The 12,143-nt window shown below is 42.2% G+C and overlaps 3 protein-coding genes across 5 annotated transcripts; all 3 read right to left on the bottom strand.

Annotated features, from left to right (window-relative positions):
- Positions 1-570: 570 nt before the first annotated feature.
- LOC135616181 (nascent polypeptide-associated complex subunit alpha-like protein) lies at positions 571-3,028 on the bottom strand. The gene is made up of 4 exons (XM_065115369.1): positions 2,909-3,028; positions 2,649-2,715; positions 1,499-1,635; positions 571-1,143 (listed from the first exon to the last, which is right to left on the bottom strand). The coding sequence occupies exons 1-4, from the start codon at positions 2,993-2,995 to the stop codon at positions 808-810; spliced, it is 627 nt and encodes a 208-aa protein (XP_064971441.1). The 5' UTR covers positions 2,996-3,028; the 3' UTR covers positions 571-807.
- A 792-nt stretch (positions 3,029-3,820) lies between these two features.
- LOC103992083 (WAT1-related protein At3g30340-like) lies at positions 3,821-8,080 on the bottom strand. Its single transcript, XM_009411670.3, has 8 exons — positions 7,999-8,080; positions 7,485-7,580; positions 5,325-5,942; positions 5,188-5,250; positions 5,007-5,123; positions 4,553-4,943; positions 4,326-4,477; positions 3,821-4,233 (listed from the first exon to the last, which is right to left on the bottom strand). The coding sequence occupies exons 3-8, from the start codon at positions 5,708-5,710 to the stop codon at positions 4,101-4,103; spliced, it is 1,242 nt and encodes a 413-aa protein (XP_009409945.2). The 5' UTR covers positions 5,711-5,942; positions 7,485-7,580; positions 7,999-8,080; the 3' UTR covers positions 3,821-4,100.
- Positions 7,684-10,793, bottom strand: LOC103992082 (uncharacterized). Of its 3 annotated transcripts, none has more exons than XM_065117698.1 (8): positions 10,624-10,793; positions 10,366-10,554; positions 9,761-9,906; positions 8,804-8,953; positions 8,648-8,707; positions 8,324-8,361; positions 8,176-8,245; positions 7,684-8,079 (listed from the first exon to the last, which is right to left on the bottom strand). In XM_065117698.1, exons 2-7 carry the CDS (start codon positions 10,517-10,519, stop codon positions 8,203-8,205), a joined length of 591 nt encoding a protein of 196 aa, XP_064973770.1. In that variant the 5' UTR covers positions 10,520-10,554; positions 10,624-10,793; the 3' UTR covers positions 7,684-8,079; positions 8,176-8,202. The 3 variants fall into 3 exon arrangements, with proteins under 3 accessions (XP_064973770.1, XP_064973768.1, XP_009409944.1); XM_065117696.1 differs by having other exon boundaries at positions 8,324-8,374; positions 10,624-10,792; XM_009411669.3 differs by having other exon boundaries at positions 8,176-8,374; positions 10,624-10,787.
- Between the last annotated feature and the right edge of the window lie 1,350 nt (positions 10,794-12,143).

Genomic DNA, 12,143 nt, shown 5'->3' with positions numbered 1-12,143 from the left:
CACCGTTTGTCAGATTTCATCGAGTGTTTACGTGTAGGAGGAACCAATCCCGTCCAGAAATTGTTAAGCTCTGAGGTGAAAATTTGGCATTGCATCCTCGGGTAACCATTTCTATATATCCTTCTTTCTTTTTTCATCTCTTACACATTAATCACGTGAATGAATGAATTGTTATTATTATTTTGTGCGTCTTCTCTCTCTCTCTCTCTCTCTCTCTCTCTCTCTCTCTAAGATGTTTACATCATGAGCCACTGTTTTAATATTCGAAGTTACATAAGATATTTTTTGTTTCTAGGCATTTAGTAAATGTAATTTTTCACAAAATTGATCGTGTTTAGTGTTGTTCACTTCTCCCTAATGGAAACCTTTGGTTTGAACAGTAATTATCCAGTTGAGTGCTGTTAGGTTTCTCCTGGAATAACTCGTTCGATAACTGAAAGCTACGATATCAAAGTACTGTATGCTGAAGTAGGTGTTGATGTTGATAGGATCAACGAAAAGATTTAATCATGATACACACAAAAACTAGCAATCATAATTAGTCAGAATGGCTCATCTAATACTGCTGGATTAGTTGACATCATTGACATATGTATTCATGATTTGGATCAATGGAATAAGATCCTTGACCTATTTTGTACATTGTCGTCGTACATGTAAAGCTTGTCTCAGATTGAACTACCCACAAAACTTGAAGAATAAAATCCTCAAAATCTTGAAGAAGGAAAGTTCAGAGAAGATGGGAAATTGATGAATGTGTATTTCGCTCAAAAAAGTTGAAACTGAAGCTTTGTAGACCAGCTTTTGTTAGGCAGTGAGATCCATGATAGCTTCAATAATATCCCCATTGTAAGCCTTGAGGGCTACGACAGCCTTCGCCCGGGACACACCAGCTTGTGCCATTACAATATCAATGTCACGAGGGTCCACTCCAGTATCATCAACATCCTCATCAACCACCGTTTCAGAATAAGATTCATGTGACTTGAGCGTCACACGGCTGAGATCTGGCATCCCGAACTGCTGAGCAGTTTGGCTTTGCACCTGGGAGTTCAAGTCCACGATTTTGGCTTCTCCAAATACGACATAAGTCTCAGAGTTTTGGCTTTTGTAAACGTCAGGTGTCGATATGACAAACAGGATCTGCAGCGTGCAGCGAAAACATCAAGAATTAATCATTTGGAAGGAAAAACAAAATAATGCTCAAGTTTCCTTGGAAGAAAGATCCAATGATTATTAACATGTTTATTAAACAAGTGACAATTATATACAAATAGGAGATGCAAAGTTTTGCTTTAAATCTAGGATCAAATTTGCACATGAGGATTTAATTTTAGTTGACAAACAATCTTAAGAATCTTTATATCGAGGCCATTACCAGGTGACACTTAGCAAGGTTGCCAGTTACGTCATCGAGGTGACACTAAAAGCACATGCTAGTGGATTTCCTAGGGTTCATTTCGTCTAACTAGAATTCAACTGAGTTAGGCCCGCATACATTATTTGTTCTCTTTATGGTAACCCGGGAGACTCCGATGACTGGTTTCATTCCCAACTTCAGCATCGCCTTGTGGCTTTTCTTCTCACTCTTGCTCTGCTTAGACTTCTTAGTAACCTCAGATCCTCCTCGTTCTCCTGTAAAAAGGAAGGATGAAATTTGCAAAACAGTCACCACAAGTAAAGAAAAGAAGGCCACGACCATATAGGTTGCATCTAACCATGACTTTGTCACACTTGAGGAACATGATACCAAGAGCGAATTTAAATGATAAAATCTAATAAAACAAAACCAAAAAGGTAATACCAATTTTGGCAACCAGTCTGACCACTATGATACCGGTATACAAGATGGTAAAACCAACTCATACCACTAGTATCACCAAAAAATAATAATAATAAACAATTAAATACAGATCGACACCGACCACCTTTGTGGTTAGGTATTCTCCTTGGTTTGATTGATAATTAATATCATTTGATAGGTACCAGATCGATCAGTTTCTGATTTCTTGGTCAAATTCTTAATAGGGTTTCTGATTTCTTGGCCAAATATTTGATAGAAAAATCAAATCCATTCCATCTTGTGATGCAACAAAGACTTATATGTCATGGTAATACCAATTGGTGTCTAGTTGGATTGATACAACACCTGATCCGTACCGATAGTATTACCAGAAGAGAACAATAGACAATACCGATCCTACAGGCCTATATGGTCGCCGATAGGATTTTGATTCTTTGATCAAAAGCTCAATAGGAAATCAAACTTATTACATCTGGTGATGTAATAAAAGACACACCAAGATCATTAGTGTAAAGGCGATTAATCTTGACAACGGATCAGAGAAAAAAGAAAGAAAGGTTATTACGGTACTAATTTGCAAAATTAGGCATCGTTTCAAATGAATGTCTAAACTATATTCCCCAATTATCTATGTTCCATCTGTTTCCTTATGATCCAAGAAGTCAGTCACTTTGGTCAGCACCAACACAAGTGAACTGTGCGTTGTCCTGGATTGCTAATGTTTTCATGTGCTCCACGAGAATGCTCATGTGCGCTCTCATCAGTATCGTGCTCAAGAGGCGGAAACCCTAAACCAATCAGTAAGGAAAACCAAGCCAAGCTAAAGTGACAAGGGGATCGCCACCTTCGTCGTCGTCCTCGTCGTCAGAGTCCTCGCCCTCCTTGACATCCTCGACGACGGGAGCGTCGTCCTGAAACAGAACCAACCCACGATTCCCGAATCAAATATGATTGTTCGCTCGCTCAAGCTAACAAGAAAGCGAGTTAAGGTACGAGGATCAAAGAACGAACACCAGAAGCACAAATCTTCGGCCCCCCAAAGGATCGAACCTCGGTTCAGAACAAATCCAAGTAAAGAGAAAAAGGAAGGGGGGGATGGACGACCTTGTTTAGCTGCTGATCCTCTTTAAGCGAGGCGAGATCTTGGCCGTCTCTGTGCTCGTCGTCGTCCACCGTCTTGGGGCCTCGCATGATGGTGACGAGGCGGAGGAGGAGCGTCGTTGCCACCACGGCGATAACTGCTCCCCAAGTAGACGAGCGGAACTTATAGGCCGTCGTACGTCAAGTCACGTGCACTGCACGACCTGCTGCGAGTAGGTTAACTAAACGCAACTCAACGGAATCCCAACTAATTCAGGAGGAGCTCATCGTAAGGGCAGTCCATTCAAGTCACGTGCACTGCACGAGACGACCCAATCCAAACCAACTCGGGTGAAGCTCATCGGAAGGGCAATCCATTCGAGTCACGTGGACTGCACGAGCTACGAGTAGGTTAACCCAACCCAATCGTCCTTTAATCGGATTTGAGACTGATCTAAGCTTGGATTTAGATTTTGTTTACTTGAAATTCTATGTATATGAAAGTATATCAAAGAAAAAAAATTCTTCGAATGCTCGGATTTATTTGATCCACTCGCGTTATGGTTTATTTCCCTTTTAATTTGATAAGAAAAGTAATGGTCTTTTAAACTCCTTTCGACTTTTCTCTTAAAAGCTCATATTTATCAGCAGAAACTAAAAAAAAAAGAATGTTGTTGGTGGCCATTTTTTTTATTTCCATCATTATGTTAAATCATGTCATTGTTATCAACCGCTCTTTCGGTCTATCACATTTTGAAAAGAAAAAAAGAAGATATTTTTAACAATAATTTACATATTTGAAAGAAAAAAAAAAGTATTTCTAAAAGTATTATAAATATCAGTTGATTTCAAGTTGGGATCTTCATATCTTCAACCTATGAGGATGAATCAAATCCACATTATTCGACTTAACTGATTTATGTAAATGCTTGAGGTAATATTCTCCTGTCCACGAATCTGAACACTCACCAACTTGCCATATTCTCTCTCCAATGGGATGAATGAGTTCTGCATTTTGTAATGGTGAATTAGTGTAGAATTTTCCTTCTCGAACAACATCATCTACGCCTTGTTTCTCTCCATGCTCAGAACTCATACCATACATCATGCAGTCACAGGAATTTGTCCTCTCTCTCTCTCTCTCTCTCTCTCTCTCTCTCTCTCCATTTCTGAGCATGGAAGCCAACAAGAACCACAAATGCTTCAGGTTGCTCCTTCACACTCTTTGTACTTGCACCTGGTTCTCTCCATTCCCTTCTGCAGGCTTCTCTGCTTGGCTATGGGATTCGTTGTTCTTGCCCCACAGGAGCGAGTAGAGGCCAGCAACCACCAGCACTGACCCCAAAACACTGCGCACGTCGAAGGAAAGCATAAACACCTGCGATGGCAAAAGGAAGACGAAGACAAGCGCGTGGGCTGCAGACAGTACTGCAGAGATTACCTTCCCAGGTAGATCGGTTCGTGGAGGACGGAGAAGTCGATGCCGGCCACAATGACCTGCACCAGCGGCGTGAATGCTGCGGTGAACACCGGTCCTCTTTGCGCCACACACCATGACATGGCCAAGAAGCCCAACCCCGATCCCACACCACCCTAAAGCGGCACGCAACACCGGTGAGAGAGAGGCTACAGACACACTGAAACCGAGCGTCGGTGTCGTTTGCTTACGGAGAAGAGCACGGTGGCGATCTCCAGCTTCTTACGCAGGAGCCACATGGAGAGGCCCCTCTGCGTGGCCAAGCTCAGGGCCGCCGCCTGGAGGAAAGCGAGGAAGAAGATGAGAGCGGTGCAGGAGTACAGGGCGGGGTACTTCTTGCTCACTCTGGATTGGAGGGGGAACCACGCCGACCAGCAACAACAGCCAGCGAGCAGCGCCACCGACCCCATCACCCGCTTCCTCGAGGTGTAGCTCATGCCATCAGCCGGCGATCGATGCGATACGTGGTCGTTGAAGCCGACGCCCCTGTAAAAGGTGAGCACAACCACGCCAACGAGGCACAGCGACGTCCCCATCGCCTTTGCGATCCCCGCCTTGGTCTTCAGGTTCAGAGACTCGATCCTGCACCAGCCATAGATCAAGATGACAGCCCGAGCTCGAGAGACCACAGTTGGGGAGATGTACCTCATGGCTAAGGATATGAGGAAGGTGAATACGGGCGCTATGTTGAGGAAAGCGCAAGCAAACGTCGCCGAGGTGTACTGCATTCCAAGGTAGAAGAGGTACTGCGTCAGAGCCGCCCTGCACACACAACTCCGAGTCATATCTACTACGCCGTGATGGAAGCTTCACCGGTTTGGATTACCCGAGCATGGCGCTGAAGAAGAGATACACGCAGATCTCCGTCGTCAGCTTCGGCCTCGTCGTCCTGTGATCAGCAGCAACCGATTCCATGTGTCAAGCAGAAACGTCCGACTCAGTGACAGTGTGTGTTCTCTGTACCTCTCGTGGAAGTAGGCGACGGGAGCCATGAACAGAGTCGCGACCAGCTGCCGGAGGGTGATGAACACCAGCCTGTTCAACCCCTCGTCGATCGCCTTCTTGATCATGGTGTTCGTCACCGCGAACACGACGTCCACGGCCAGCATCGTCGCCACCGGCCTCCACTCCTTGCAAGCCCCCATTGCTGTGAGGATCTCGCCATCACAACGATGGCTATTTATGCCGCATGAAACAGCACCCCAGATATTTTGGGCACGTTTGATGTATGCTTGTTTCTTGTTCTCGATCGACGAGAAGCAAGAAAGGAGTAGATGGGGTACGTAGAAATCGAAAGATGCTGTTGCCACGGAGAGGAGGATGACGAGTCTACGGCTACGGCTCGGCATCCCTGGAGGGCGGTCTCTTCGAGCATCGATACTCCGCCCATGATGGGGAAGTGCTGCTGTGCTCAATTAGCCCACAGAGTGGAATTGTATCGAACAAAAGCTGTGCCTCTTCTTCCTTGGGCTCGTATCTCACATTTTGTTGGGATGGGGACTTGCATGAAGATGATGACACTGATAGGATCAGGCTTTCAGCATATGTTGTCGGCCAGAATTAGACACCATGCATTAATGCCTTTCACCACAAAACAACAGTGACAGATTTTTTATTAGTATATAAAAGCAATGGTTTGCTAATCCAAAGATTTTTGTTTTTTGATAAGCTTCTTTCCTTTAATCACTGTTTTATAGCATGGTGTGGAAAAGTTCCAAATGATCATGCTAATCACATGATTTACTGGAATGGTGACAGCTCAGTCGAGAGGATATCATGATCGTAAATATGTGCAACATCAGATAATGAAATTTAAATGTAACAATAATAATAATAATAATAATAATAATAATAATAATAATAATAAATCGAACAAGTTTTTTTTTATCTCGTTTGACATTCAACATGGACAATCATAGTCAATAGATATTATTATTATTATTATTATTATTATTATTATTATTATTATTATTATTATTATTATTATTATTATTATTATTATATGGGAGTGATAAAATCCAAGTATTACATGGATGAACGATAAAAATGTTAGTTGATGTTTCGGAGGAATCAAAACAACACGACAACTTGCTCCTGACAAAAGAAATAAGCATTATATCCTAATGACGAGCATCACAGAAGCTTGGGGGGTGTTAGAATGCTGGTCAAGAAATAGCAAGGAGTTGTACCATTCCTCTGCATTGGGAATTGGCATCGCACGGAGTATTGGATGCTCGAGTGTTTCGTGAGGGTATTACATCAAATACTAAAATGATAGCCCAACAGAGTAGTGTGAGGAAAGCTAGAGAGAATCATCTCAGGCACAGATTACAATATATATATATATATATATATATATATATATATATATATATACTATATTCTGTGAGGCTAAAGCATGATGGAAACTCGATCAATGAAGAATTTCGTAGATTTGGATTAAAGAAAGATAAATGCTTCTTGTCCGCATTTTACAGCTCAAAGCTAAAGAGAGAATTCTGCCAACTTGACCTAAATGCTGTTAAGAGTAATTAGAGCATCATCTTCTTGTACTATCCTACGATCCTTATGGCCTCAGGTTTAGGATATTTCTCAGAATTTTAGCAAACTGCAATTTGGTCTATTCGTCAGAATATATGGTGGGACTGAATCTGTACCAAAAGAGGGTCGTAATTTGTGAAGGATCAGAATGAATTCGGCATTGTTGCACAGCCCACCCATTCAGCTTGTATGTTGACGTGCAATGCAAGGGACTACAGCGTGTGGGCTACATGGGAGCTTCTTCAGCTACCCTCTGAGAAACCAGTGTATGAGTGCAAGCTTATCAACATACATAGTCTAGAGAACATCTCTAATAAGGATGTTCTGATAATGCCTATAAGGATTTTGCTTTTACTGATTTCAAAATATTGAGATGTAGTTCAAACTTCAAACTGGTTTTCTACATTGTGAAAACAATATTCAAGGTAGCACTTGTGTCTTGTCAGTAGTACATGCTGATTTAGTACTCCTACCACAGTAATCCTGATTGTGAAATAATTTGAGAGGAGGAATAAAACAGGGAAATGATGCAGGAAAAGTAGACACAAACAAAGATTTTTTTTTTTAAGAAAAAAAACATACCAGGGCAGAAAAGATATTCCAGTATATAGTGGTAGGCAAAGGAGTGCATCATCACCTTCCACCATGATCAGTCTGCTTGGCTTTCTCTTTGTTCACCTGCAAAACACAAATATAACATTGTTCGACTTGGCAATTCACTTTTGCAAGTTTGAAAACTGAAGCACTAGCAGTAGAACCAATTCATGTTAAGAAGAGAAACTTGGGAAGTAGGCATCTTGATTTGCATTTGCTACAACCACACACCAATGGTTGAGATGAATCATCAGTTGCTCCGGGTCGATGTGCTGAAAAACTTATTGACCATAATCCTTATCAACCCAGCTCTCAAAATGAGTAGAGCTGAGCTGCTGATTTGTATAACTTTCTTACAGATATTGTCTTATATAAACTGAGAAGCAGTTGTAAAAAATAAAGAGAAGATTTTGATCGAAATCATAAATTCCCAAATCCAGGAGCGTTGGCTAAATCATAATTTGGACCATGTCTGCCAAAGAGCTATCACTGTCCAACATACCGCTCATAAGTTGAAGAAACAAATGCAGATCTCGTCCAGATCCTCCAGTTGTGCAACCAATGCACAAGAACATGCTTGCCACTGTAGATAAAAAAAAAGAATAAATAATGTTTATACCTGAGGGGAAAACAAAGGTGCCAGAGAAGTCAAAACATTCGGAGGTAGAGAAAAGAGTACCAATAATGGCAGCATCAGAGCATTACATCAGACAACCAACATAGTGAGCCCTAGGGAACTTCTTTTGCAACTGGGGCCATTGCACATAGAACTGGTCAGCAAGAAGTAGCTTATAAAGCAACAAGCCACTTAAAGATAGCTTCCTCACTCGTGCGATGCTCTCCACATAAAAGATGTGTGACCAACCTAGGCCAAGTAACTGCAGCAGATCATATTAAGTTTCATCCAGTGATAAATTAAATATTTGCAAGCATGAGATAAGCTTATAGTTTCCATGAGCTCTGACCTAAAGAAAAGAAAGATCTCATCCAAAGAATAATTTTCAAATAAGGATCAACATGAGATAAATGCAACGCAAACCAAAATGGCCTTACAACACAAAGCTTTTAAGACAGAGATTGTCATAAAATTATATTCCAGAGGAAAAATAGTCAGCACCCAATTTTTAAAAGGTGGCTTGCGTAATACGAACCTTGAAAAGGAATGCAGAAGCACACAGAGGTATGCAGGTCCCAGGACCATTACAAATAATCTGGATAAGCATGATAAACAACATGAAAATTTTATGTAACTGTAAATACAATCGCAATAGTTTAGAGAACAAGAGAGGGTTAAATAATAACAATACCACTTGGGGCCTGATTTTTAAAGTTAGCCACAGTGCATGAGCCATTGCAATCAAAGTTGTTCCGACAGAGGTTATGTATGACTGTCCCACTTCACGGCTTCGATAAATCTGCACGAACTGAGCAGCTTCTATCATCTTTCTTCCACTGTTCTGCAACACCAATTAACAAGTTCATTCGTTTTTTGGATTATCATCACCCATGAGAAATCGTATCAGACATCGACAGTAATAATTATGGATATCTTTGCCTAGGAAAACACTACACAGACGGTGACTGTTTTCAAGTCCATGGGTGTAGAAAATGGGATCATTGATTGATTTAAGCCTGAGCCAACATTGACCGAAAGATGGATATTTAGTGATCTATTTTTTAAGTCCATGTACAGCGCAAATTCTACAAAAGGATAGAACAAATTCCACAGTTGTTGGAATCATAATACTACAAGCAAACAAGTTTGGAAGATTCTCTATGAAGACTGCTTAAGAGATTTAAGTGGAAAACATGTTCTATCTCCATTGAACTGTTGCAGGCTATGAACTATAAGGACGAATCACCAATCAACTTGCAGGCTATGAACTATAAGGAACTAGTTGCAGCAAATTTAAGCATAATAATCTTTTACAGATAAAAACAGAAGATGGATAAGAAAAACAACATTGTAGTAGAAATATCAAAAACCATGAACAGGAATTAAGAAATACTTCAAGCTTCAAGTCATACATAATTGACATAAGCACAAGGTAAATAATGAATTTTAGACCAGAAGGATTCTGTAGTGTAGCAACTGTAGATTAAGCAGCAGTCTTCTCATATGTGTGTCAAAAAACACTTCAAAAATATGTAAGTCATCAAGACAAGGTATAGAAAGCTTCCATTTGGGGCAAAATGTTAATGTACTGTGGCAACTGAAATTCGAAACTTTTCAAGTTAGTAGTAGTATGTGATACAGTATGTACCTCCCCCTGCTGCATCAAGGACTCCTCCAAAACCCGAGCTTTTTTAAGGCTCATATTATCAGTTGCAGCTGCAACGTAGAATCTTGGAGTGTATATATCATTCTGGAGCACATTCATGATGCTAAGCATTTCTGCTGTATGGCCCCCTGGATAAAGGAAGTTCCAAATTGACTAATCTCTCAGGCAAATATAGAATGGAAAGAATAATATATGTTCATATGAAGCACGAGATCTCAGAAGACATTGCAAATTACACCTGAACACCTAATTACAAGATTAACCATATTAATCAATACAAAATGGTGCACCACTAATTTCATGAGCACCAAAGAGTAAAATGCAATGTGGTATTTATTATATATGATTTTTTATATTAAAAAAGACAGCAAATTTAAGCAAGCAAAATGAATTTTTAAACAAATTTCTTAGTCTAAATCCCTGCCTCAGAGTTTTATATTTTCCTATTCAACAACATACCACCACGCTCCACGCAAATGCAAAATAGTAGAAATCCATTCTAACTACAAAAATCCATAGCGAAGGCTCTTAAACCATCAAATCATACGATAGACAGACAAACGAGTTTTTGGTATGTTTCGAAACACCTGAGCCGAGAACGATGAGCGTCCTCAGACTATGCGTTTTTGAAGATCCAATTGGCTTTCCGGTCCAGTATAATACGTACAGCACGCGGATCACGAAGATGGCAACCAGAACCGGGAGCACGAAGCACCAAATTTTATCGCTGTCTTTCTCCATCTCTTCCAAATTCGCTCTTTCTCCTTCTATCCTCACTGCGCAAAAAGAAGTTTTTAGTCATACAAAGAGACTATTACTTAGAAGAGTACCGGTGATAGCGCCACCTCCTTCAGAGAATTCAAGAGGTAGTCCGGATTCCGCTGCAGGATTCGCAAGGAGAGAGGTGCTCCGGAAACCCTAATTTCCCTAATCCCCGATTGTTCCCCGAACCACAGAAAACGGGCTTTCGAGTTCCACGATGGCGTACGTTTAAGCAGCAGGCGTACGAGCGCATGTTAGACGTTGTCAGTTACCGTTCAAGTTACGACTCCACCTCCGTTTGTCACAAATGTGAGAGAGCTCAGCGCGTCATGTGTTTCGTCGTAGATTAAGCGGTAATATGAGGCAGGGTTTTTCTTTTTTATTTTTTATTCTAGATTCTAAAGCTATGTTTCATTAAAAAAAGAGCGATTTCCTTCCTTTAAGCACCCTTTTTTTTTTTTTGATAACGCCCCTTCTTTTCTCTAATCTCGAAAATAATTTTCTCTTCTCACTGCATAATTATTTTCAACCCGCTGCCCTGGCGACGTCGTCATCCGCCACAAGGGGATATTAGGATAAATAAAATATTTAAAATTATTAAGAAAATTATAATTAAAATATCAAAATTATTTTTAAATTATTTTCAAAAAATATTATGTGAAATTGATGATATTAGAATAAATAAAATTAAATATTTTATAATAAGGATTCAATATAAATATAGATCTATTAAGTAAATTATAATTAATTAAAAATATCTAACTACAAGGGGTTAATTTATAATTAGCCCGGCACGTCCACCCAGTCGACTTCGCCCAATCGGCGCCGCCTGTCCGTCGCGCGTGAGACCTGCCCTTCCCCATCGCGCTCCCACGTCCGCCCGAGCGAGAGGCGACCACTGCCCCTTTTGCTGTGACTGACAGCAAGGCAACCCGCTGCCTACACCTCCGGCGCCCCCTCCCTTGCTGTCAACGAAGGAGGCACGAGGAGCAGCAGGCGGCGGAGGCGTAGGCAATATGCGAAGGCAGTGGAGGAGGCGTACGGATAAAGGGGTGGTGGAGGCGGAGGCATAGGCAGCGAAGGAAGGGGGGGACCCACCTGCGGGGCAGCGGCGGATAGGGCGTGGCCTCCAGAGGAGCCACGACCGTCACCGGTCAGTGCACTACCACTGTCGCTCTCCCGTCCCGGAGGAGCCTCACTGTCGTCGTCGATAGCCCCTTCGACGCCCCGGCCAATGGCGGCGTCTTCGACCGGGACTGGTGCTACCCCTCCTGCCTCGGGCCTCCGCCATCTATGCATACGCCTTCACCCGATGCCTCGCCTCCGTCCCTACCTCTGCCTCCGCCGCTGAGGGCAAGGCAGCCTGCTGCCTACGCCTCCGTCCCTACGGGGAAGGGCACACGCGAAGGTGAGGGGCACGACGAGGAAGGGCGGACCTCGCGCGCGATGGGCGGGGGAGCAGGGGCAGAGGCGACGAGCAGGCACGACAGTTGGGCGAAGGCGACGGGCGCCGTCGGCGAGGTGGAGGCGACGACGGGAGGGAAGGGGAGTTTTGGAATTATGAAAAATAGGGGAGCTATTTTGGAAAAAAATGGAAACATGG

Source organism: Musa acuminata, chromosome BXJ2-7, assembly GCF_036884655.1.
Source record: "Musa acuminata AAA Group cultivar baxijiao chromosome BXJ2-7, Cavendish_Baxijiao_AAA, whole genome shotgun sequence".
Classification (NCBI taxonomy): Eukaryota; Viridiplantae; Streptophyta; class Magnoliopsida; order Zingiberales; family Musaceae; genus Musa; species Musa acuminata.
Note: the sequence above shows the minus strand (reverse complement) of the source record. Positions and strands in the feature narration are given on the sequence as shown.